The sequence below is a fragment of the Acomys minous genome (genome assembly GCF_964271855.1).
Source record: "Acomys minous genome assembly, chromosome: 18".
Classification (NCBI taxonomy): domain Eukaryota; kingdom Metazoa; phylum Chordata; class Mammalia; order Rodentia; family Muridae; genus Acomys; species Acomys minous.
In genome coordinates this window covers 22,447,897-22,475,597 of record NC_140501.1, presented here as the reverse complement: position 1 = coordinate 22,475,597, position 27,701 = coordinate 22,447,897, and the positions used below count along the sequence as shown (strand labels likewise).

Below are 27,701 nucleotides of genomic sequence, written 5' to 3'. Positions count from 1 at the left end.
TAGACAGCTCCGCACGTAAAACTCAAACTAACAGTACTATAAGCAAATTATTTATGAGACTATTTAAAATACTCCAAGGCAGCGCTGTGAAGTGAGAGCCCTGGGAAGGAACTGCCCACTGATCTGCTAGGTGCCGGACGTCACCACTCATGGACACCTGTTAAGATTGGGCTCTGGAAATTAGTGGCTCCACCGAGGTGTGGGCTCCAGACGCCCTTTCACAGATTAGAGCAGGTCCAGTGGTGGTGGTGGGGGATGGTGATTAGAATACATACAAAGAAACCCATAAATTGAGAAAAACTAACCGGAACTGAATTGTAGTATTAAGTAGGAAGGGCTCTGAAGATCTTAAGGGCTCTGGGCAAACATAGGAGAAAAATGTCACATTTAGATCTCTGGTTCCATGTTTGTCTAGAGTGACCCCTCCCCAGTGCCCCCTTCCCTCCCCCCCCCCCCCCCCCGCCTTTGGTGAGGTGTCAGGAAGATTCTGATGTCAAATCCTCTGTCCTATTGTCACATTATGTGCTAGAGCATGTCCTGGTATTTTATCCCTGCAGGGTCCTGATAACAAAAGTGAGTTAGAGACTAGGACTGTGGCAGCCAGGAACCGGGGGCACACAAGGGTGTGCACTGCAGTAGAAAGAACATGGGCTGCAGAGCCAGGAGGCTATGGACTCCCAGTCTGCCCATTCCTCTTACTCTCAGCCATGTGTGCTGTGCCTCAGTCTCCCATCCATGCAGGGGAGAGCAGTTGTACAGACGGGAGGTTATGTTAACGTTCTTACTGCAGCAGTCAGCATGCGGCATTAGTAAGTGGCGGCTGTTGTTTTGCTGAGAGCTACGTTAGCACATTCCGACAACACAGGGAAAGAATGAAGTCGGAAGGTCCGACTTCACTGAGCCTAGGCTGAGCTCCGATGTGGTTGCTGTTTGGTTTTTCTTCCTTCTACCTCTTGATGCATTGTTTTCACCATTCTTTTTTTTTGACACAGAGTAGGGTACATAGGCGATGGCTTTTTTCTAGACTTGAAGTTGGGGGCCTGGAAAATGGCATCCACCGCAGTGACACACACTGTGTCAAACCTTGACAGCTACTTCCTAGCCATACTTTCCCAACTGCTCTTACTTAGTGTTTTTGGCTCTGAAAGACGATAGTTCTGCTGGTAACTTCCATAGCTAGTCTGGGGGAATGCATGCTCTGAGATAGTTCACGTCTATACACAGCCTCACTACTTATTTCTACCCACGACTCTACCTGTAGCCATAAAATAATAATAATAATAATAAAAAACCTTGTGAACTTCTGAATGTACATCATGTCAGGTAACTTTCAGGATGAACTAAACAACCGCCTGGAGGCCTTCACATGTATCAGACGAGTTTTTTGGGGGGTGGGGGTGACGGGAGGGGAGGAATAATTTGTCAGTGTTCACCTCTAAATGCTCCTTGATGAAAAGAGGTTTTTATTAGGTGAAAAGAGAGAATGAGGTGCCTGAACAGGGGCCTGTGTGCTGATCTAAGTGGGGAAAATAAAGGAGAGAAAAAAAAATCCCTGCGCTTTGCTCTAAGTACATCGGTGTTTTCACTGAGCAAGTCTGTTTGAGGTACACCACAGTCAAAGTTTGATCTGAACATTGTAATTGTCATACATTGTCCTGTAATGAAAGATAGCCTTATTCTTCATATTTGCCTGCTTATATTCAAGTAAGAAAAATAAAAACAAGAGCTAGGAATTGCAAATAAGATTAGTTCTGCTTCAAACTGTTGAAAGCCCTTTTCTGTGGGTTTGTGGGAACAGATTTAATTGACCTATTGCATGTATTTACTCTGTGTGTGTGTGTCAAACTGCAGGAAAAACCCAGTATGATAAACAATTATTGCTGTGTGAAAGTACAGGATTATCTCATTGGTCATACTGACTGACAGGCACTTTTAGCATTTAATTCATTTCTGAAAAATGGGCATTAACTTTTCCCAGTTGCCACTGAAGATTACTTTAATATGTGGCCATATGCATACACTTAACCTCATTAACATGTACCCACAGCAGAAAGCAAGCCCCCTCGAATGCTAACAAGAACACCTGTACTTTTTTTTTTTAATTTTTGAAGCACTTTGTTGAGGATGAAGTGAGAAGAGAGAATGATTGCTAGATGATTCTTTCTAGAACAAGTAAGTTCCCATTTTTCCCTTTTCAAAAAAAAAAAAAAGACATGAGTTTGAAAACATGACTGCCTTCATTTGAGTTTTAAACCATTCTGACTAAGCTACGACAAGTGGCTACTCTGTTCTAACCAAGCACCGAGAACATCAAAAAGTTGGGACTGGTTCCCATGGCAACATCACTAATTGTGTGCACCATCCATACACAAGGCATATCTGAACAAGTGTTTTCTTTTTCTTTTTTTTTTATTGTGATGAAAACTAGAAGCTTTCCCCCAAGATAGGTCATCAAACTATTTACAACCTCTGTAAAATTTGCGTGTTTGAAAATACCTTTTCCATTATCACATATGTTACGAATACAGTAAAATAGCTTCACTCTATTTTTAAAGATGCGGTACCCTTCTATTTTATTTTCTTATGAAAATCTGATTTTCATTGCAATTGCTCATTATTTAGCATATTTAAAATACCAATGGGCATGGGCTGCTAAACAGACATTATTCTATAATGAAATTGTGAAAATATATCATTTTAAATTTTTATATACATTTCTTAGCTATAAAATGCAGGCAATGTTACATCCATTGTATTATAAGCTGATTCTCTAGTTAGGTAATAACTTACATTTCTACATAGGATGGATTATTACAAATTATTTCTTTAAAAAAGTTCTTTGTTGATATTGATATTTACTCGCCTGTTGGCTGCTGCATATACAGGTGTATGCACACATGTGCATGTGTTAGGGGTGTCTGTCCAGGTAAGTGAAAGGCAGTGTGGGAATAAGTAGACATGAAATATGGAAGACACGACTGGCCAAACATCTTTCCTAAACGGAACCAAGTCAAGGTGAAAATGCTTCTGTGGGATACACAGGTTGTACAGGGAAAATTAAAGGGAGAGATTTGGCCAATGGCATAGATTTATGCAATAAAGTCACAGGCAATGGGAAAGGGCGGAATCTGAGTTTGGATTCTGAACTGAGTATTAAGGCTTCCTGGCCCTATGTGGTTCATCAGCATTAGTTCACGTTAGAGCCTTTTTATGCAGACCACATCGGTGCTTGTATCAACACCACTTTCAGTTCCACGAAGCCTCACTATAAAAGTGGTAAGACAGCCCTGTAACAACATCTCAGCTACATTTCGAGACAGTCACAGCATCGAAACAAAGGCATAGTAATACAACCGAAGGCCTCACCTCGCCGGATTTATTCAGTTGTCGCTTTGGTACACACCATACACAGAGCACAGACTAAGGAACACTGCGTGGTTTTCCCTACACGTGCTGTCATGCTAACGAGCTGCTCTCAAAGCGCAGACTTACATTTCCATTTTAGACACAAGTGGCAATCTCAGGTTGAACAAGTTGTAATAAAAAACGAACACAGTCTTTGCATGAGCTAGCCCAAATTTCATCCGTGCTGAACACAGCTTTTCTAATGACCCTGGACTTTTCATTTGTAAACACTGGTGGATTTTGAAAGCCCTCTCCCTTAACTTGTCTTCTTATCTCCCTTTTTAAACTTTGAAGTGATATTTAAAAGTGCTCATTTCACGCATGAGAAGAGACGATCAACTTTTTGAAAACAAATGCCCTATGTGTTTTGTAAAGGCAATAGTACAATCTCCATAGTAAAGCCATCAGGAACCGCTTTCTAAATGCCATAAAAAGAACTTGAAATCAGCCAGTGTCCAAAGCAATTGACAGCAGGAGGTTGGAACTGAATGGGAAATTTCTCTCCAGACAACCAGAGATTGGAATATAAGGAACTCTCCGAAAATCCTCAAATATCCCAACTCCTCTGTCATCAGTCTCTACATTGCCAAGGAGACAACAGGCTCTCCCCGCTCATTGTGCGAGGCGTTCTCAAGCACACACACCGTCCCTAGCTGCAAGCTGGACCACTTCAAATCTGAACTTAAAGCATGCTCTGCTTAGGAAACAACTGAGAGACTCACTTTAGGATTTGCTCCCTTTTTCAATAGTTTATCATCTACTGTGCTTTTCAAGAAGCTAGGCACACGTGAAATGGGTGGAGGCTTTTCTGTACCTAAGGATATTCCATTTTCTTTAGTCCCAAACCCCTTTCTTTCATACAGGAGATACACACCAAGGAGGCAACTCACCAGGGGGGATTGGCTACACCCCACCCCCACCCCAAGAAGTCCCAAGTAAGCTTCAGTTCTTGGGCCGGATCAGGGATGTGTTCGCTTGTGCTTGCATCTCTTCTAAAAAATATCACTATGTCACAAGAAGGGAAAAGCTGTGATGGTGGCAGGTTCTATCATGTACCTTGCCCATCTCAGAACGCTTTCCACCTATAGGGAGTGGGGGAGGCGGGGAAGCAGCTCGCTTCCTCAAGTCTTCCCCAGGCTGTTAGAGGGACTCATTTAGTTCTGTGCTAAATTTAAATCAAGATGTCACTCAGGAAGCTTTCCCCTGCCTGTCAGCTCAATGAATCCCACCTGTAAAACTTGCAAGATGTCTCGAGGTGGGAAAGGAGTGAGAGAGCAGCCAGAACTAAGGCAAATCTACACTTCGTTTGAGTGAACTCCTTACTACGGGCCAACCAGGCTCTGGGGCCAGCGCTTGAGGAGCTCATGGTTGTTTGGTATGGTCAGTGTTCTTCGCCCTGCCCGGTTGCTAATGCTGGTATGCACCGGAAACCTGTTTTTTACTCTGAACGATAACAGGCCATGCGAAATAGGAAGTGCATACAGTACAGATTGAAAAGTTTGGCTAAAAAAAGAAAGCCCTGCTGGCTGGTGGGTACCAACCTGTGTAGCTGAAGCTATTTTTTTTTTTTTTCAACAGAACTGCAGCCCTTGTTGGAGGGAAACTGCCTACTGACTTTTTCAGATCTGGCAGAAAATACAGAGCACATAGTTTTGAAGCTGGGACGTGACCTGTAAATCATGATACTTTTGCCTGAACACTGATTACAATTCCTTCAGAAGCTATCTAACACAAACGGTTCTTCTTGTACGGCTTACAATTCTTGCACTGTCAGAATGCAAACTATCCAGAGTAGAAGCTGATACTATAAAGGATAATTCTGTCACCAGAACTCATTTTTAGAATGTCCAGACATTTCAAAATGAGCTAGAAATATCATGAGGTTGACTTGTGCAATTCCCCCAGATCAAGCATGTCATTGAAATATATTGCGAAGGTCTTCACTGGAGACCGTTTATATTCAAGCTATAAAAAGTCTTAACAACAAAAATCTCACCAAACCCAACTGCCACATAAAGCTGGGAAAACAACAGCTTTTAGTGGGGACAACAACAACAACAACAACCAAAAAATGATACTATTTTGGAAAGGGTGCTTGTTGGGGATGTATTGCTTTTCCTGTATATTTTGCTAGATACAAAATACTATTCATTGAGAGGAACAATGGAACCTGACTTAGCTCTCATCCTTCTCCCTTGGATGCTAATGTGGGAGCAGGGGATTCTGGGACAGTTTAAAAAGTGACCTGTGTGGAGAAGAATCCATAGGGGAGTCAGATTCTTGGCTCTCCTAGCTGGAGAATTAGCACCAGGGCAGGCTTTCCATGGGGGCACTCTTTCCACAGGCTCATGCCCAGGAAGAGCTAGCACACCCACGGGCTGAAGCCCTGCCTCCCTTGCCTAGCTAGTCACCAAATAACTGTTTTCCAACAAGAAAGGGGGTGGGGCCAGGGGGGGGGGATGGAGAGGGAAATAATCTTTAGTTGTGGTACTCACGCAAGTAGGACAAGAAACAGCGGAAAGATTACCTCAGTCCTGTGGCCGTAACTAAGACATCTGAAATGCTGGGGTGTTTTTTACAATCCCTTTAGTAAGTATGAAAATTGGTAACGTGAATCCTCAGTGGAGTTATTGTAGGAAAGTCCTTCTATTCATTATTGCTTTTCTCCTCAAGAGGAGCACTATTTCCATCTCCGCTCTGTCTCATTTTCGTGTTCACTGACTTTACCTGGGCAGCCCCGCCTCTTACCTTGGTGCCAGTGTGTCTAAGAAAGCACCCCCCCCCCCACCTTGATTCCATGTAATCAAACACTAAGGGCAGGAAGAGATGATGCCTAAGTGACAGAACGCTGCAATTTGAAGTGGGGCAGTAGGTATTATTATTAATTATTCTTTTTAGACAGGCTCTTCCTATTCAACTACGGAACACCTCTGCCGGTCCGCGCCAGGGAGAAGCAGGACTAGCCTTTGAGAAACTGCTCTGCCCCTCTGCTGGAACGGATGAACAAAACATAATTGAAACAGAACAGAAACAAGCAACGACAAACAAATGAAAAAGACTCAATGTTGGTTCTCTTAGGGAAATGGCATGAGGACAAGCTGTGAGTGCTATCTAGGTCTGCCATCGTCAACAGAGAGCGCTACTTCTGTGTGCCTTTCTTTTTGGGTAAGGGAGCGTCTTTGTCTCCAATAGCCTGTTCCGTTCTGGTTCATGCTGCTTGCTGGTAACAGACTGGATGTGTGTTCTAGCTTAACTGAGATCCGAACTGAAATTTCTGTCAAAAGGGCTGAGGGTTGGGGGGTGGGTTGGGTTGGGGTGCCATGGAAGAATCCTCCAAACTGAGAAGGTCTTTTCTAACCATCAATTTGCGGTAGATGACCTTTAAGGGACTGATAGCAGTGTCTGCCAGCTCGGAAAATGTACAAGCTACAAACATCTTTTCAATGGCAGAGGACATAGCATGGAAAACAATGCCTGTCTCTTCAGGACCTGAGGCGCTGAACTCCCAGGCCAGCGTGAACGCAGAGGGCTCTCTCACACGCGCGCGTGGTCATGATGGGGGGTTACCTTCAGGCCGAAGGGAGAAGGGTTGGTTCCTTCTTGTTCCTGCTCTGGTTTCGGGCACCGTGGGAATGGCGGTGCCCTTGATGTTAACACTGTAGAGGGAGCTCAGCCCTGCTGAGTTAGTTGCTCCTTAAGAGACCCAGCTCTTCCGCCCAGCTGGACCGGAGCCCTTCCTCACACCAGCATGTGCCTCCTACGGTGCAGCGCCAGGTGGTCTGACCTCGAGAAGCTGCGGTCACAGTCCGCACACTTGAATGGCTTCACTCCCGTGTGTTTGCGGTAATGCCTGGTCAGTTCATCTGAACGGGCAAACTTCCAGGTGCAGCCTTCCCACGTGCATTTGTAGGGCTTCTCTCCTGGAAGAAACAAAGACACACAAGCTTTGGGGCTCCATCCTTTTTCTTGAAACAACCTAGCCAGCACTGAATGCTGGGAAAGTGTGTTGCTGTCAATGGGTGTTCCATTTGGCAGGTCTCTGTGGAAACCTTAGCACCCCACCAGGGGCTTTTGGGGCCGAGAGGTGAGTTTCAATTTCGTCTTTCCTGCTGTGACATCAGAGAAGTCAGTTAACATTCACATGTGTAGCTGAGGAGTTGCTACGTGGTTTTCTTGTCACACTGGTGGGCCAAATAGGAGTACTAACACTTCACTAGGGCTGATTTGGCTGTAGGGCTGGACTCAGACAGACAACAGTAAAGAATACTTAGTTCCATTTTAATAGCCCCCACCCCCCGCCTTTTCCCAGAATATACATCACATCAGTGCTCTAAGGCTGCATAGGGCATCGTGTCCATTTTTCCGTCATTCAAGGTACCCACATCACTTCATTACAAGGTAAAACAATCCAAACATTAGACATACGCTATTCACAAACATCTATGTTTTGTGTATTCCTCAGGAAGAAATCGTAGATAGCCTAGCAGTGCCAAAGCAAGTACATTTTTCAAGACCGGTGAACCAAATTGAGATTGAGACTGAGAAATCCTGAAGTTGGACTGAATGCTCAAAGTCCTTGTCAAAAGTCTGAAGAAGCGTGTAACTTGACCAGGCCCTTCAGTCAGCTTGTAAGGACAGTAAAATATCCAAAACCTGTGCCGGGAAAAGATAGCCTATCCATTGTCCTTACAGACTCCCGGGGGAGAAAGACAATGGCTGACCCAGGTGCACTGTTTTCCTAGCTCTCGTTCCAAATGGAAGCCCTGTCCCCGTGCAACCCCACAAAACTGATCCCTCTGGTCCCATCTGTCCCGCGGACCACAATGATGAAGTAGGCACCTGGGGCTGAGCCTGTGTATGGAGCTGCAAAGTGTCCCCCCACTTCACAGGTCAGACAACTGATGCTCAAAGTAGCAAGGTAAATTACGCAAGGCCTGCAGCCAGAAGATGCGGTTGGCTCTGAAATTCTTACTCTAACTGAACTACTGCATCCTTAGACCCGGCTAGTTTAGTACTCTCAACCTATTTAAATCCTTTTTCAATTAAGTCACTAGCACAATATACAATGATCTTATCTTGATATTGGTCTCCTCTACAGCTGCTCAATTCTTAAAAGGTCAGGGGCCACGCTTTTACTGTGTCTAGAGCCTAGATTAGGTCCTAAGCAAGTTCTTGGGCGAATGAACAGAACTCCAAAGCATACTCTCTTCTCTTTCACACCCCCATATGCCCACACACTAAAAGCATTTATATGTCACACATACACACACACACACACACACACACCCCAACACCATAACCACCACCACAACCAGCAGCAGCAGCCACAGCAAATTCACAGGATACTTCTAGTCCCTCTAAATAAAATATTTAGATAAAGCCAACATGGGAAAATTTGACCAAATTAGAATGAACATTTTTTAAAAATTCAACTGTTAAGCTGGTGTTGGGTCTTAGGATCAAGTGGTCCTTTCAGAAGAGAGCGAGTAAGTGGTTCAGACGCAGAGAATCTAGAAATGCTGAGGCACTAATTGTGGCCACAGGAAGTACCACAATGCTCTGAAAGGATCCATTCAAGTAAAAGCATCCTGTTTGCATTGACCAAAAACCTCAACTTCTAATTCATTCCAGTTGTTCCAAGGAGACAAAACCTGTATTTGCGTGTGTATGCTGACCAGAGTCCTAGAGAAAGGAAGCAAACACAAACCAGGCAAGTGTCTAACTTACAAAGAAATGACGATCTAGCATAGAATGTGTCCCTGACAGTGAATAACAGGTTGGATGTTGTTGATGATTTTGTCTGCATGAATTCTGGCACTTAGGGCAATATAAATAAACTGTCCCAGTGTTCTTCTGCCTTTGCTACTTTGAGTTCGTTGGTTGTCTCCAGAGATATTTCCTATCAGTGCCTTGTGTTATGGGATCATCCAGAGAGAGTGTATCAAAGCTGAGGAAGTAAGGAGAAGGCATCTTCTTTTTTTTCTACTCTTTTTTATTGAAAATTGCTTTCTTCCCAACATAATATATCCTGATTACAGTTTCACCTCTCTCTACTCTTCCCAATTCCTCCCCACTTCCCCTCTTATCCAGATTGTCTGTCTCTCATCAGCAAGTAAACAGGCTCCTATGGAATAATAATAAGATAAACAGAAAACTAACAAATTGGAATAGGACAAAACAAACAAACAAACAGTAGGAAAAGAGCCCAAAAAGAGACACAAGAAACAAATATGGCTAACAGAGATCCACTCAGGAATCCCATGTGAGCACCAAACTGGAAGCCATAATATATACACAAAAGACCTGTAGGGTAAAGAGAAAGGAAAAAAAATGTAAATAAAATAAGTAAGGTAAAAAGTGTCCAAAAGAAAGGAAAGGCTCAGACATGACATCAGGAAAGAAGAAACCGCCAAAGATGCTGTTGAGTTCATTTTCTGATAGTCATCTACTGCTAGGTAGTCAAGACTGCCTCACGAGGGAGTCTCCCTTCCAGAAAACTAATTTTCACACACAAATCTGTGGAGATAGTTTCTGTGTCAAGGAACATTTGTCCATTTCTCCTTTCAGCTACCAAACCCTATCTGGTACAGACCCTACAGGCCCAGTGCATGTTGCCTCAGGTCTCTGTGAGTTTATATGTGTGCTAGTCCTATTATTTGTAGAAGGCCTTGTTTTCTTGGGGTCCTCCACCCCCTGTCACTCTTAGCCTCCTCTTTGCCCCATGAAGGGATGGTGAGGTGTTTTTGTTTTTATGAAGACATCCTATTTAGGGCTGAGTGTTGCCAGTTTTCTCTCTTTCTTTCTACATGTCTGGCTGTGGGTCTCTATATTTGTTCCATTCTGCTGAAGGAGAAGGCTTCTCTGATGCTAACTGAGCAAAGCACTGCCATTAGGAGTCATCTTATTGCTACTTTTCCCCCCAGAACATTAGTTTTGGTTTTCCCTAAGTCCCTGGGGTATCTGGTCTCAGCACCTTGGCCTCTCAAGCAACATCAAGCATTGTTTCCATCTGGTGGAGTGGGCCTTATGTCAAATCCAATATTAGTTGGTTACTCTCACAAGGTTTGTGCCACCATTGCACTAGCATATTTTGCAGGCAGGGCACCATTGTAAATCAAAGGGGCTATGTCTGTCTTGCTGTTTATGGTTGTCTCTTGGTAGCCTGAAGAGTACTTTCCAGTACTAGACATTAGTACATGGGGCTGAAGGACCTATGCAGTCACCAGCTTGACTTCTCTGTGTCCAATGCGTTGTGTAGGTATTGTCTTCAGTAACGAGGCCTTGTTGTCAGTTTGTGAAGAGCAACTTAGAGACTTGCCAATAGCCTGGCTAGTCTGGGTGTGCCCATGAGACCCCTTTAGACAAAAACTCTATTAGATGGAACAATCCCAGCACTGGAAGCTTCACTGGTGACAAGAGATGTCTAGATGAGGCCCTGTCTCCTCTACAGTTTGGCAGTTTAGATCTCTTTCCCACATGTATGGATTTTTACAAAGCTTCTACTCTATTAGGTTTTCACACTACTCCTCAAACGACTCTTAATTCTAGCCGCCACTCCCTCATCTGCACTCTTTCCTGCTACCTACTAATTTTCCTGTTCTAGTCCCTCCCCATATATCTATAACTATCTTTTTTATTTCTCTTTCCTAGCAAAATCTAAGTGTCCCCTTTAGCCCCTTACAGTATACCTAATTTCTGTAGTTCTACAGATTGTAGCCTGGTTATCATTGACTTAATGGCTAATAGTCATATATAAGAAAATAATCCTATATTTGTTTTGTCTTTCTAGGTCTGGCTTACATCACTCATGATGATTTTTTTCTAGTTCCATTCATTTACCTGAGAATTTCATAGTTTAATTGTTTTAATATATGAGTAATAGTCTATTATATAAATGTCCCACATTTTCTTCATCCATTTATTTACTGAGGTTGTTTCCAATTTCTGGCTATTATGAATAGAGCAGCAATGAATATATGCGAGCAACATCTCTGTGGCAAGATGAAGCATCCTTTGGGTATATACCCAATAATGTATTATAGCTGGATCTTGAGGTGGACTGTAGGAGCTCCCTAAGGAACTGCCACACTGATTTTCATAATGGCTGTTTGTACACCTATGAACAATGTAGCTTTCCTCCTAATCCACATCTTCATCAACATGAGATGTCGCTTGGTTTTTTGATCTTAGCCATATCAGGTGTTAGATGAAATCTCAAAGTAATTTTGATTTGCGTTCCTCTGATGGCTAAGAATATTGAACATGTCTTTGTTTCTCAGCCATCCAGCTGTCTTCTTTTGAGAAGTCTCTGTTTAGATCTATACCCCCATTTTAAAATCAGGTTGTTTCATTGAATCTAATTTTTTGAGCTCTTTATATATTTTGGCTATTAGGCTCTTTTGGATAGATAGTTGGTAAAAATCTTTTGCCGTTCTGTAGGCTGTCGCTCTGTCCAAATGACAGTGCCCTTTGCTGTGTAGAAGCTTCTTAGGGGCAAGAAGTTCATCTACTAGCTGTCAGTTTTAGTGCCTGTGCTCTCATTGTTCTGTTCAGAAGTTTGAAAAAGGCTCTTCTTGGTGGGAGAAAAGCGTCGTTCAGTTGTGTGATAGGACAATGTGTGTCCTGTCTTGGTGGGAGAGTAGCAGATGAGATTAGGACAAGGCTGCTGGGCGCTTTCCTCATTGCAGTTGAAAGAAAAGATGAATATGAAGATGATGGTATGAACGTAACTAGGGGCAAGAAGATACAGACTCATCTCATGGGGCATGGGAGAAAATAACATGACCCAAAGCAAGACAGGCTGCATGCTGTGTGTGGACTAGATTTGCTTGTTTAATTCAAACATACATTGAATTTTACCAGTTTACCTCTCACAACTGTTTTGTCAATTTAATATGGGACTTCTGTCTTTTCCATTTGAAAAATAAATAGAAAGGATTGGCCAACTGTGGTTCCCATTTTTACACTTTGAAGGAAAAAATCCAAAGCAGAATAATTCACACTTGCATTGAATGCAGGTTAAACATTAGAGTCTGCAAAAAAGTTTTTCTTGGCACGTGCCCACATTAACTTGTTTACATATTGTTTTGGCTGTTTCCCAGTGAGGACAATGTTGACCAGTTATAACCTGCAACACATATCCTTCTGTGTACCAAAACATGTAGCTTCTGGCCTTTTATAGAGAGTCCACCAAACCAGATCCAAGGTTGGATTAAAATCAAAGAGATGGGGCTGGAGAGATGGCTCAGGGGTTAAGAGCACCACCTGTTCTTCCAAAGGTCCTGAGTTCAATTACCAGCAACCACATGGTGGTTAACAACCATCTATAATGTAATCTAATGCCCTCTTCTGGTATGCAGGTGTACATGCACACAGAATACTGTATGCATAATAATAAGTAAATAAATCTTAAAAAGGATACAAGTCCTACTTGAAAGAAAAAAAAAAGGTCGAAGAGATAAATACTTCTGCTTATGGTCAGCTTCCTGAATATATGCTAATTTATTCAACCAGAGTATATATTATGTGTTGCTAGCTTGGGGTAGAGAGATTAGTGGAATACTTTGGTTACAGTATCCAAATTCTCAAAGAGTTTCAATTCAAATGTCAAAAGTCCTCTCAGCCATATAGACAATATATTTCTGTTTTCTTTTATCACTCTCCAACATCGCTATTTATTTGAAACTATGCTCTCCTCTTTTCATCAAGCTACCAGGCTGTGCCATAATACATTATTTTAGTAATTATATATTTTTATAGTTTATTTATTTTATTTTTATGTACATTGTGTTTTGTCTGCATGTGTCTTTGGGAGGGTGTCAGATCCCTGGAGCTGGAGTTATAGACAATTGTGGAATTGAATCTGGGTCCTCCAGAAGAACAGCCAGTGCTCTTAACCACTGAGCTATCTCTCTAGCCCTAGTAATTATATTTTTAAATATATTTTTTATGATTATCATTATTGTGTATATGTGATGTGTCTACATGTGTGCATGTGCCATGGTACCAATACATGTATGGAGGTCATGACAACTTTGTAGAGTCAGTTCTCTCCTTTCATCTTACTGTGGATTCTGAGAATTGAACCCAGGCCACCAAGCTTGAATGGCAAGGCCCTTTATCAGCTGAGCCATCTCACATGAAATATACTTAATACCTTTTTGAATTTATGACTCTGGGTGTGCTTGGAGTATGCATATGTGCAATTGCGCAAAGGCTTCGTGGCAAGATCCTTCACCCAATGAGCTATCCCACTGGCCAACACTGTCACCTTAATTGATAGCCACAAGTTGTCTGTCTTTATTATCATGGGATATTTATGTGTGTGTGTATACTGCTTAGTGTTAAATCAGGTTAAACATACCTAACTCCTCACTTATCATACATTCCAGATTCCTTTCATCTAAGAATTTGCAATATCATTATTTACAACCATTTGACTGTGCATTAGCATGCTACAAGTCTTTATGCCCATCTCTCTGTAACTTTGCATCACTTACTCAACCACCTCCCCCTCCTTCTATTCCTACTCTGTTCCCTCTCTGCTAATCACTTGCCTGCTTTCATCTTTCACGGGATAAACTTCCTTGTGGTCCATAGATAAGTGAGATCACGGTAGCCACTGTCTTTTGGTGTCTGCATATGTGTTATTTCCTAACAAATAAATTAAATTGAAAGTGTGGAACAAAAGGAAATGAATGCCTGCCCATCTTCTAAGACTCACTCAAGTCCACCAGACTTTACTAGTATCTTCACGATCACTGATCACCATAAGGAAAGTATAGGTAAGCGTTAGAATGACATGTGTGCGGATACTGCTCAGGATGCCAGCTGGCCACCAGAGAAGTTGCCTCTGCACAAGGATTGGAGTCCTCTTCCATCTTCTGCTCCTTGGGAAAAGTGGCCCCTGTGAACAGTGATCGTGGCTACTCTACTGAATCTAGCAAGGAGCGGCCACATGGGGAAGATCAGAGACTGGCAGTTAAGATGTCAAAAGTCATTTTCACAGTGGGGTTTTTATTTTTGGGTGGGGGAAGGTGTCTGGGAAAGTGACAACTGTTAGCAACTGTGTGAGCTCATCAATGTGGAACAAGCAAACAGTGCACACTTGCAAAGCAGTCTGTGAGGTGTACAAGCAGCCATGAGAGATGAGGGGACAGGTGTCAGGAGGACCAGAACAAACCCTCTGTGATTCCTACGAAAAGCCAGTGAAAATAACATGGAAGCAGAATCAAGCCGGGGCTGCACTGCAGGGAATGCAAAGCTGCTCCCGTGGGGGAGGCAAGGAAGAGAAGCAAGGCGTAAGCAAACTTTCCTGAGTGTCACAAGATCTCCTGATGACATTTTTTTCTTAAGGAGAAATTTTGTTATTTTTTTTTTATTACACAAAAAAGGAAAACATCATATACATAGTATTTATCATCTCCACTGTCCTGTTGCCTCCTTAGCCAATCTTTCCATTAAATTTTCACAAATGAGGGGAAAGTAAAGATCTTCAATCACTTTCTCAACTTAAAGGCCCAGCTCTTAAGCACTTGGCGGCAGATGGAGCTCTGCCGGGGCAGCCTGCCTGTCTCAGTCTTCCCTCAAAAGAGAAATAGGTCCCAGTGACATTCGCCCTAAACAAGTATTTCATTAAAAAAGTCAAAAGCCACCACTTTATCTCGCACTACTCAGGTTTTAGGCGTAGATAAAAAAAGTTTGGTACCCATTGCACTATTGCTCATTTATAATGTATATGTTTGTACTTTGAAACAATTTAGAGAGTGCACATTACCAAATCAGAGATGAGCTTAGCGATACCATAAAGACCTAATTAAAGCACTAAGCAGCTTTTTAACATATATAAAAATGCATGCCAATAAGTTTTGAGTGGCTACGGTAAAAATTATTCCCCCTTTGTGTCTCCTTTCCTCTAAAAACTTATCATATTCCATTTTCATGTCAATGGAAGATAAGCAAGACCAGGATAGTAACAATACCAGTAGGTACACCAACATGGGTGGGGGTGGGGTTCACACACCTCCATGCCCAGATGAAGGGCTATTAAGAATCAGTGACTTCTGAGTGAGGGAGGATCAATTTTCAGCTAGGGTGAGTTTCCGCAGGATGTTCAGTACATATGGGCAGCCCTACACACACACACACACACACACACACACACACACACACACACACACACACCAGTACTAATGGAGTTAGTAGGCTGTACCATACCATACTATAACAATAGTAATGAAAGTGATTTGTATAACAAAGGTAATTAGTAGTAATTTTAAAGTAATGAAAAAGAGTAGTTACATGGGGTGTGAACTTGACTGGGGCAAGGGAAGAGTTGGATGGGTAGACAAATGGACGGAAATCAAGTAACTGTTGCATCCATGTATAAAGTTCTCAAAAAAAAATACAAAATAAAAACAAAAAAAAATCATTCTATTATGACAAAATGATTGCTCGTTGTTTTGTGTTACTTCAAGAAGTTCTGTTGCACAGTAACACACTCTAAAGTTCGGCAGATAATGTTGGGGGTTGGTCTGATGTATTTTGATGCCAATTAATAAAAGGCCATCACACCTGGGCAGGGCAAATGAGATAGGTCTGGCTAAGGTTCCTGGGCTTGGAGACAGAGAGAATCTTGGGAAGAAGAGAGACCAGAGGAGAGACCCAAGGAGAGGAGAAGAAGGAAGGCCATCAAGGGTTAAGTGGAGGAGAAGCGCATGGCCCGCGTGGATGGAGACTTGGCCCAGATGAAGAACATGAACAAGTATTTGGGATCATGGATGGGAGGTAGCTTGATAGATATTATTAGAAACAGATGGCATGGGATCGAGGCAGGTATGGGTCACCTGCCCCACTATGGGAAGTACTTTAGAGCATTAATGTCTGCCCTGACCCAGGTTAACTAAAGCTATTTTAAGATATAACAGGTGTCTGTGTCTTGATTGATTGCTAGCAGATTAAAAAAATACTGTTGTAATAATAATTGTAGGCCTAATGATAAACATTATTAGGCTATACTGGTAAATCAACAACAACAAGATAATGTGATATAAGGTTGTGTCCTGTTCTCTGTTTCTGATAACTATGAGTTCTTAAAACAAAAAATCAGTTCCTGGACACTTTAACTGTATAATAGAACCACAAAACACATTGTTACTATAGGTCACTTCTTTAAATTTCTGTTTTTTTTTAAACCACTTTTATTGTTTAAAGGGAGTATTTAATGAACCAACAGCAAAATGTAAAAATGTAAACGATATTTAAATATCATTAAAAAGTTGAGATGTTAAAATTGTACATCCCAGTCAATAGATCCATGCTATTTACATATAATTTATAGTTCAAAAATCATAATACTGTATCATCAGATATGTACTATATTCCAGAACTTTAGATAAAAGCCTATAAAACTAATAATATTGAATCATGTTAATATCAGCCTTGTTTGCAATTGTGAAAACTAATGCTTTTACAACTGGTTTGTTAGTAAAAATAATAAACCAGGGATCTATTTTTATTTATGTATATAGATCAAGTTGAGTGTTTGACTTTGAAAGACAGGCAGTGGCAGGAACAGAAGGGCAAGCGAATTTTAAGTGGAATTTTTTCTGTGATAGTGTTGGACCAGTGGCTCAAACCTGGAATGTTATCAACTTAGGAGGCTGTGCAAGAAGATTTGCCCCAAATATGAGGCTATAATTGGATATAAAGAGAGAGGTTCAGGACAGCAACAATACCTGGTAGAGGATAAGACTCTGTCTTAAACAAAACAAAACAAAACAAAACAAAACAAAACAAACTGAAACAAAAAAGTAGGCTTGGACAATAAAAATAGACACCAACAGCGGTCTGCTCCGCTTCCCTTATACTTCTTTTCTTCACCAAGATGAACTCTGCTGAGAGTGAGAGGAGTTCTTCAGGAATAGCAGGTTTTCCTTGAAGTTTAATTTATCTGTAGCAGAATCCCACACATATTTTATCCCAAACTCTTTTCCCAGGAAATACATTGAAAACAAAAATATCATGGCTACTTTTTTCTTAATAAACTATTAATGTGGAGGGATTTTTTTTTTTTTGACTGTGTATAAGTCTGGGCACCAGGTAAGAACCAGGTAAGCATCTGGTGTCCACAGAGGCCAGAAGAAAACATTGGATTTTCTGTGACTATAGCTATGTAGGGTTGTGAGCCACCATGTGGGCACTGGGCATCAAATATGGGACCTCTGGAAGATAGCGAGGGCTCGTAACTACTGAGCCATGACGCCAGACCCCTTACTACTCCCCCTTCTGTCTCTCTCTCTCTGTCTCTGTCTGTCTGTCTCTCTCATTGTTTTCAAAGCAGGATTTCTCTGTATAGGCCTGGCTGTTCTAGAACTCACTTTGTAGACCAGTCTGGCCTCGAACTCATAGATCTATCTGCCTCTTCCTCCCAAGTGCAGGCTTCCATTCTACCGTTTTCATTCCATTTAGAAAAAAAAGGAACAGACAACGAACAAATACAAATGTAACCCGCCACAGACAAAATCTTTACAACATATTTAGCATTTCACAAAATAACCTGGAAATTGTGACTTCCACATCAGACTCTTATTGATTCTGATTTCTTATGCTAATTCTATGAAAGAGAATGAATTATTGGTAAAAGGTTGGTACAGTGCGGTAGCAATAAGTCTTTCTATGTAATTCAGTTATTGCAACATATAGTTAAAACGTAAAAGAATACAAAGTCAGTGGTGGGTGTCTAGCTGGGTGACACTATGCTACTTCTATGGGTGCAGTTTAGCTTCCTTTTAAGCCATTTCTTTCATTGCTATGTTTTATAGTTTACTGAAACATTTTCAGCATAATCTGAAGAATACAAACATACCAGAAAGGAGGGAGGGGATCTTGGGGCTGGTGAGATGGTTCATTGGCTACAGGAGCTTATCATACACTTGGTGACCTCACTAGTTGTCCTCCAACCTCCCTGTGCGCACTGTGGCATACTCCACCCCCTCACCAACAGTAACAACTTATACGAAGTATCATTTTCTTGTTATTCTTTCAATGTCTTACTAGGACCCTTGGAGCTCCCACTGGCTACAGCTTCGTATGCATTTGTAGCCGGCATGCGCCTGCTCACTCCCAGGTGTTTATTAATGAAGTGTCCGATAAAATAAGAAGCCATATCAGAGTTTTTTTTTTCTGTCTTGAAACAGTCAACACAAACTGATTTATTATGAGACTCTTGTCTTTTCCCATTCTGGTTAAAGAAAAGGATTAAGACGGGCTCAGTGTGTTGCCATGGCATTTACCCAGCAGAAGGCACAATAAGGTCTAAAGAAAACATCAGGTATTCAATGGATTTTCCCAAACCTACCAAACAGAAATCACTTTTTCAGGGCCTCCTGTTTTTCACCACCTGAAATGCTGAAAGGTAAATGCGGATGGAGAGACAAAGGGCAGGTGCTTTTTCATATGAAAATAATGTGTGAGTAATCCACTTAAAGGAATGTGCAGTTTCAAAAGGCCCCCGTGCTAAACAAAACACCCGTGTTCCCAGCGGCTCCTCTGTTATTTTCTCAAGCAACTGAAAAGGAACACCTTTAGCAACAGGAAGCGCAGGCATTTTCTAAGTTCAGAAGTGCATTTTTGAACGATGTCCCTGTTTAACTTTTACAAAGTTACAGGGCCCAGACACTGACAAATGAGCTTCCTTACATTCAGGGCTCAACATATTTGCTGTGACAACCTGTTTCACTTGAGGAATGGTATTTGCATATGAGGAAAGAAAGGAGGAGGGGAGGAGAAAAAGCAAAAAGCAGAATCAAGATTCCTATCTTGTCTTCTGGTTTCTGTTGCATAAGTTCATCAAAGGTCACAGATTTCTAGATCTGGAAGGAAATTAGGCACTTCAAGATGACGGAATAGAAACTGGGGGACCAGGGAAGAGCTGGCTTTATAAGCTTCTCTGAGTCGCCTAAGGATGGTCTAGGCCACACTTCCTCTTGGGAGTCAAAGCAGCCCACACTACATGGAGGTTTAACATCAGTCAGAGTGGCCAAACATGGCCTCAGTTACCAACCTGCAACTGAGCTCTAGGCTGTAGAACTCAGCTTCCAGAAGCAGTTTCCCCAACTCCAAAACGTTGGCTTGTCTTAAAAGCTGTGAAACTTCAAACTGTACATCAAAGAACATTTAATTTTATGCTTAGGAAACTCAAGGTTTTCCTATTTACTTGGAAAAATATAAATAAAAAAAAATAAAGGTAGAAATACATCTTGTTTGTGTTGTATGGGATGGGAAAACATGTGGTGTGTGTGTGTGTGTGTGTGTGTGTGTGTGTGTGTGTTATATGGTTCTTTTAAAATATATTTAGATGTGCTCACCCATACAAGCCCATGTAGATCCCAAAGGCTGACACCAGAATGTTTTCATTAATTGCTTCTCCACATTACTTTTTTAAGACATAATTTCCCCCTGATTGCAGAGCTTACTGATTTGGCTAGACTGGCTGAATTCCCAGGATCCTTCTGACTCTTCCCTGTGACAGGGCGGGGACCATGGCAATGTGCCTGTAATTGTGGCTTTTTAAAAAAACCTAGGTCACAGAGAATCAGCGCTCAGGTCCTCCAAGCCATCTCTCCAACTCTGCTATCTTTAAAGAACAAATTAAAGTGTTTAGCTCAGTGGATGTCGATCCCAATTTTAGCTTTTGAAAACACTTTAAGTACAAAGCTGTCTAAGCCAAGTAGACCAACCTATTGCATAAAATATGCGTAAACCATTTATTTGGTCTTGGAAACTCAGTCAAATAATCAGTGTTTTCCTCTTCATCCTCCTGCACTGCTGAGAGAGGCCCTGGTCTCTTCCCCATGCCATTCTGGACAGACAAGCCTTGATAACAATACTATTTGCTAGAACATACGATACTTTCCACACACCATGCCTCTTTCTAAGTGACTTCAAGATTTTGTAATGCATTTGACCTTGACAACGTTCTAATCCAGCAGCAGCAGTAGCTAAGCCCAGTTCAGAATCGGGCATCCAGTTAGTTTGAGTCCTAAGCACTTTTTACACAACCACGCCACACTTCAAGTTACGGCTTTAGTAAGCCAGGAAATCTAGTCAGAACTGGACCGGCAGACAAAAGCGCAAGTTACGACTTACTGGGTAGACACTATTGGTAACACAAGTCTAGCCTTGTCACCCAGAAAGCAAACATTAATGCATGAAAACACTCTATAATAAAATCTACTTTATAGAAAGTAAAAAGTTCAAGGTCAAAGTACATTGTTTGATTTGGCTGGTCCGCTTTGTATTTCCATGAGGTGTCAACAATGATTGCCTGTACGTCTGGTTCCCTTTCCTTAGCTTTCTTCTGCAGAGTCTTCTTTACCCCGTCAGACAAACGTGTGCCAAGACTTTGAGAGTTCCTTCTCAGTTCCCCCTGCCCTCCCACTCTCAGCTCCCACTGTGACCCTACCAGGGAAGTCCTAAGTGTCAACTTCCCAGTCTCAGTTCTAAGGACCAGAGACATTAAAGGATAATTTCACCTGTGGGCCTGAAAGCCAGCTCGGATGACCAAAACCTTACTTAGCATCTACCACCTCAACAGCATGCTCCCCCTCCTTCACTACTATAGAAAGGGGGGTAACCTTATCTATACCCCCAAATCTCTTTGGGTGGAGAGTTTCTTTTGAGATTCTTCTATGGGGCAGTGGGGCAGGTATTCTTCACCTTTCCTATCATGATGGTGACAGGTGCCAGCTCTGGCTTCCAACTGCCACTCACCCCCCCCCCCCCCACGGAGGTGCTCTGTTTTTCTTTAGTTTTTTTCACCTTTCACCGGGTCCAACTTCAATGGTTTTGTTACTGCCCTGTGTATTGAACCATCATGCGTAGAACCTTCCAGCAACATGAAAGTCAGCCAGTACAGATAAGGCTTTCAGGTAGGTACCATCTTGATGCCTCCATGTTCCATGAGTCAAGCATGAGGTGTCTTCAACAACAGTGTCTTACCATCAAGTTTTGGAAGGTAATTAAAAACAATAGCAGGAGCCTAGAATGTTTGAGAGGGAGTCCTGCAGGAACCCACAGAACAACAGTTTGAAAAGAGGTAGCCCATATTTGGTACTGAATTTTTACTTGACAGCCTAAGGTGTTTAGAAGAGATACTGTTCCGTAATTCAACCTCCTTTGGTATAGGCATAAGAACACATTTTAGGAAGTGCCTACAGTAGGTTTCCTAATGGCTTTTTCAAAGATCTTCAGTTTTAACACTTCTTCCTCATGCTACCCTCTCTACCGTATCCTCTTAGCCCTCACTCCACTTAACCCTTCCTGTTTCCTTTTTCTTTCTTCCTTCCTACCAGTCGCATTCTATCTACACTCCTTTGAAATCTCACGTAGGACCCCTTCCTATTTTCCTGCTTTTGATGAGCACTCACATTTAAAATCACATATTTAAAGATTCAAAACTAGCATCCATGGATGAGAGAGAATATGTGCCATTTGTCTTTACGGTTCTGGCTTACCTCACTCAGTGTAATGTGTTCTAGCCCATCCATTTACTGGAGAATTTCATTTTTCTTTACAGCTGAGCATCCTATTGCATACATGTACCATATTTTCATTATTGATCCACCAGTTGCTACCCTATCTGCCACTGACACCTCAAGTACTATCAAGTCTGCTAGATCACATGGGCCAAGTGGCCTGTGCAGTAGCCTGGGCCTGTTGAGGAGGCTTCTCCTTCCTGTTCCATGCCCCACTCAAAGCTAGCAGAGATCTGAGTCACTTGGTATAGGGCCAGAGTATCACACCCAAATCAGAAAGTGCTGTCTCCAGGATCCAAATAGGCCCACTAAATACTGTACTTCTTTCTTGGTGGTGGCAGAGGCCAGATGCATTAGTTCATTGTTCACCATAAAAGGAATATCTCTGCATTTCTCATACCACTGGACTCCTAACAATTTCACTGAGGAAGAAGGCCCTTTATGTGCCATCCTCTGATGTGCATGTGTTCCCAATAAGTCCAAAGTGGTGCCTACCTGGTATTCACTTGGTCCAACCAGCATAATGCCATCAATGTAGTGGGCCAATGTGATATTTTGTGGGAAGAGACAGATGATGAAGTAAGTTATAAACTAAGTTATGAAACAGGCTGGAAAGTTAATATAGGCAGAACTAAAGAGGTATACTGCTGGCCTTCCCAACTAAAAGCAAACTGCTTCCAGTGGTTTGTATGGACAGGTGCTGAAAAGAAGGCATTTGCTAGATGAAAAACTACATGCTATGCACCAGGAGATGTGTTAATCTGCTCAAATAAGGGCCCCAACATCTGGTTCATCACCTGCAATTGGGACCTCTACTTGATTGAGTTTGTTATGTTTATATGTATTTGTGTGTGCCTATGTGAATTTACATGTACCACATGAATACAGAAATGTGCAGAGGCCAGAGGAGAGTATCAGACTTCCTGGTATAGGAGTCAGAAGCAGTTGTGAGCTACCTTGTGGGTGCTGAGAACTGAACCCAGATCCTCTGCAAGAGCAATAAGTGCTCTTAATTACTGGGCCACCTCTCCAGCCCCATTCCCACCTTATTTTTTTTTTCTTTTTGAGACAGAGTCTCTCGTTGAACATGGAGTTCACAGATTCATCTAAACCAGCTGACCAGGAATCCTCCAGTTTCTGCCTGTCCAGTGCTGGCTTGATACTTCACTTGGCTTCTACATGGCTTCTGAGGATAGAACTCAGGGCCACATGCTTGTGCAATGCAATGTTCCTGACAGAGATCTGTCCCTGGTTACTTAGCCTTGCATTTTACTAAGATGAGCATTACTGTAATCTTGATGATAAGAACCTTATTCTTAGTAGGTATAAAGAGTTAATTGAAATGATATCACAAACCCTTTACAAATTCTTTAATGATGAATAGATACCCGACAAATAAGAATTCTACATTAACGTTGTATTACTGTGTTCAACAAATCTATTAAAACCCACAGAATCTATCTTAGTAACAAGTACTGCTACCATTCAGGATAAGCTGATTAACAGTCAATATGTTTGATTCTCAGGTAGAACATAAGGAAGCCAAAGGCTGGGGATAGCATCGCCCCACATTCTTCCGTTTCACATCACTTTGATAAGTGCAAAGATAAAACGAAGCTCAAAATGAAAGGGTGTCCATAAATATCTCCCAGCCATTTTAATGTGATGATGTATGTGCTCACATAAATAAAATCCAGAAGCGAAATTCACTTTGTAGTATATTATTAAAGAAGACATTCATTGGCAAGGTGGTTTTACAAGTCTTTTAAGGGTATGTAAAAGATCAACTTGAAAAACAACAATTCAGTATGATACAGCTTTTAGTAGAAAATGCAAGCAAAGACACACACAAGTGCAACACAAGTGTGGGCATTCTGATGACTATGGATGTCAGGTACAATACACACACACATACACACACATATAGCCATTAACTCTCTGATGGGTCATGAGAACTCCCTTCCCTTTAGTGAAAACAGTACAATATTTGTAACATTTTCTAAGCATATTGATGTAAATCTAGACTGAAAATAGATGCATAGCTTTCCCCCATTTAGGTAGCAATGGGTCGTGCTTGTTTGTAAAGGCAGACGGCCATCAGGGTGGCCACTGATACTCCCTCTGTGCCACCATGACAACTTGCAAAGACAAGCACCTCCCTTTTGCTAGCTTGCTCCCGTGGAAGATATTTGCTGATGCAGCTGTCTCACCCACCAGATTTAGAACCTCTAGTCTTCATTTTTACATCTCATTCATTAGTATGCGAAGAGTTGAGTGCCGTGCAAGCAAGCGAGCGAGCAAGCGAGCGAGCAAGCACTCAAGAGCTGCCTGTCTGGTTTTATTTAGTGACTAACGCTCCTGGTCCAGGTCTTCCCTCTGGGTTTCTAACCGCAAAGTGGGAAAAAGGACAGTCATGAGTGAAAAGCCTCGAAGCCACACCACCAGTTACCTCTCTTGTCATCTTCAAAGCACCCCAGTAGCTAATGCTGAGTAGGTACATGCTGCCCTCCAGGCAAGCATGGGAAAGGTAGGCCTAGTGGAGAGACCACCCTAGCGTGTTTGTGAACTTGACAAAGACTGCGTGGAATGACAAGAACACAGAGCCTAGAGTTCCCAGGGCCTCAATTAGAACTGTACTGCTTTCTCAGCACTTGAGCCCGGGTGGGTGTTCTAACCTGGCTCCTTTCCTGGGATTTATACAGCTGAGGAAAATGTGGAACATACTTGCCTAGCTGTGCTTGATTTTCTGGGACAGAAACATGTCAGCACCCTCCATGTGAGATCTTCACGTGTGCAAGGATCCTAAGCACGCAAACCACACACACAATGGACACCCTTAGCCTTGTTCTCCCCTTATCTTCACATCTGGGCAGCTGCCAGGAATGATGCTCCAGTTGCCTCAGTTTTTCCCACACGCCTTTTCCTTTCTAACATCACCTCTTAACAATATCAGGCAACACACACTGGAGGGCCCTGGACAATGGAATCCCTGCTTGCTACGGAACGCGGTGGGGGTGGGGTGAACGGGGTCAAAGAGCTTAATAGGCCAGGTGACACCAAGGCACTTTGGAAAACGAATAGGGGTTATTGACTCAAAATATAGGAAGAAAGGAGTCAAGTAGGCAGGCCATTGTGAGGGAGAAGGGGATGTAAGAATAAGCTGCAGACTCTCCAGCTCTTCTGGAGATCTAGACATGTTTCCAGCGGAGGCATGGGATGTCTGCAATGACAGCATCCTTGCTCTTTCATGGTTATCTTGTGAGTTATCTACTCTGCCATGGGCAAGCCGTGCAAGCCCTGCAAGCCCTGCAGCATTGGGCCATGACTCTGTCCATCCTTCTGAAAGTCAGTCTACAGGATGCAGAAAATGTCCACCAATAGTTGTTGAGTTCAATCTATCTCCAGGGTCTTTCAAGTGGACAACTGAAGTATTTTAATAAGATTGTAACAGCTGCTTTAGTCACGATAATGGTGACACACTGAGCTTACTAAATGATGGTTAGCTTCACCCCCAAACAACTACAATAAATACATATTAAACTCATTAGAGTCCCAAGCAAAGGTATCTAATTATAGCCATATGCTTACAATGACATGTTTCTATAGCTGGGTCCACTTCAGTAAGTAACTACTGAATGCCTGTGATGTGTTATCACTGTATGTAATTGGGTTATAAAACGGATGTCCTGACTGGTACACATGTAATGAGACTTAGTACATCTGAGGATAAAGCTAAAAAAAAAAAATCTGAGGTTCCTCACCCCTTGGGTAGCTGCTTCAAGCTTACCAATCATGAGCTAAAGACAGATACAAACATTTGTTTCTTCACTTCAGATTTCATATTTCATTTTTAAATTTCTCAGCATACTTTGATGTATGTTAAGTATTATTTACATGCTAACCCACTCCACAAACAACAACAACAACAAAAAAAACCCAAACAAACAAATTCATGTTGAAACTTAATCCCCACCATCAGGCACTGAGGGGTAGGAAGAGTTGAGACCTTCATCAGTGACTAGGGGTTGTCTATACATGGTTGTTGGTCAATGGATGGAGGCACCATCTAAAGTGGGCCTGTGGTAAAAGCCAGTGTGGCTAAGCCTCTTATACATTCCTGCCTCCTGGGCTGTGCCACCCACCTCAGGACTCCGGCATCAAGAAGGCCACTATCTGATGTAGTCCTTCAACCCTGAAGCAGAATCACGATCTACTTTATTTCTTTAAAAATTGCTTAGTCTATGCTAGTGTGCTGTTGGTTGTAGAAAGCAGACTAAGACAACTATACAGCCATACAACTACAGAGACTAAGACAGTAATACAGCTCCATAGACTATGTAACTGTAAGGCTAAGGCAACTATACAGCTATACAGGCTAAGGCAACTAGACAGCTATACAGACTATGCAGCTATACAGACTATACATCTATATAGACTATACAGCTCTACTGCTATGCAGACTATACAGTTATACAGACTATAGCTTTATACAGACTATACAGCTAGACAGTACATAGTCCTGAACTCTGTTCAGGACTTACAAGCTCCTTACTATGAGAGGATTCTACCCTGAAACCAACCAGCTCTTAGAGGACACCTTAGCAGCATCACTAGGCCTCGTGCTTTCTCTTATAAACGAGGGAGGGGTCCTGCAAATGGAGTTCAATGTCCCATGAGCTATGCATTACCGACACAAATATTGGAACAGTAGCGCTGCACATATCTGAAGGTAGAGTTAATGCCATCAGGGCTTAGAGCTGCCACAGAATCTCCCCAAGTCACTTTAGAATCTCATTCAGTTAAAACAAAACAAACCAGACATGTCAAGTTAGAAAAAAGACAACATGACTAGCAATAAGGACTGATGAGTCAAGGTAAAAGGAGGATTGGCGGGATCTGCAGCCGCTTAGGGTCCCAGGGTGCGGGAGCGAGTGTGCAATGAGGGTGTAAGTGACCTTAAGTGCATCACCACATGTACTTTATGAGTAACAAACGGCCCCTTACAGCAATGCCCCTTTCACCAAGGGAGGCGATATTAATCACTGCACAGTTTCCTTTATTTGCGAAGGTAAAGAACACATTTTAGAGACAGTTAAATCCTCACTGGATAATATTTTCAAGTTCCCTAAACTTCTGATGATCAAAATTCTGATATGAGTTATTTTATAGATGAGAAATGTATTTATCTCAACTTCTGCTTTTCATATACATTTGTAACAAACATTAAACAAGACTGACCTATTAACCCCCAGATTGGTGGCAGAGGCACAGTATCAATTTATAATATGAAATATTTCAAAGATTTAAACTCCTTTGAAAGAGAAAGAATTTATATGTTGAAATCACTTTGAAAAACTTGGTTTGAAGCTTGACTGTGTTTTTCATTCATCCCTAAACTGAAATGTTCTGTGGAACACAGATAGGCTTGTTTCCCTTTCCTATGTCACACACAACAGGAGGGCATCAGGTTTCCCTCCCAGACTAGCTGCGACAGCTGAGTCTAGTGCTCCATCTAGTGGCGATACGAATTACTGACACCTGTGGGTTAAAGCGCAGCATTGTAGAAATTACTCTGTGCTTCACAGCCTTCCTAGTGCTGCAACACTTTTACACAGTTCCTCGTGTTGTGGTGAGCCCTGACCATAAACTTATTTTGTTGCTACTGTTATGAATAGCATTGTAAATATCTGTGTTTTCAACGTCTTAAGTGGGGGGGGAGATGGCTCAGTTCCCCACAGGAGTCGCAACTCATAGGTTGAG

The 27,701-nt window shown here is 42.2% G+C and overlaps 1 protein-coding gene across 9 annotated transcripts in view; it reads right to left on the bottom strand.

The window, feature by feature from the left end:
• Positions 1–1,084: 1,084 nt before the first annotated feature.
• KLF12 (KLF transcription factor 12) overlaps positions 1,085–27,701 on the bottom strand; it is a 581,105-nt gene continuing 554,488 nt past the window's right edge. For all 9 annotated transcript variants that reach the window (XM_084767870.1, XM_084767873.1, XM_084767874.1 and 6 more), the window contains one exon: positions 1,085–7,325. In XM_084767870.1, the coding sequence (XP_084623996.1) occupies positions 7,144–7,325 (182 nt within the window). In that variant the 3' untranslated portion in view covers positions 1,085–7,143. The remainder of the gene's footprint in view (positions 7,326–27,701) is intronic.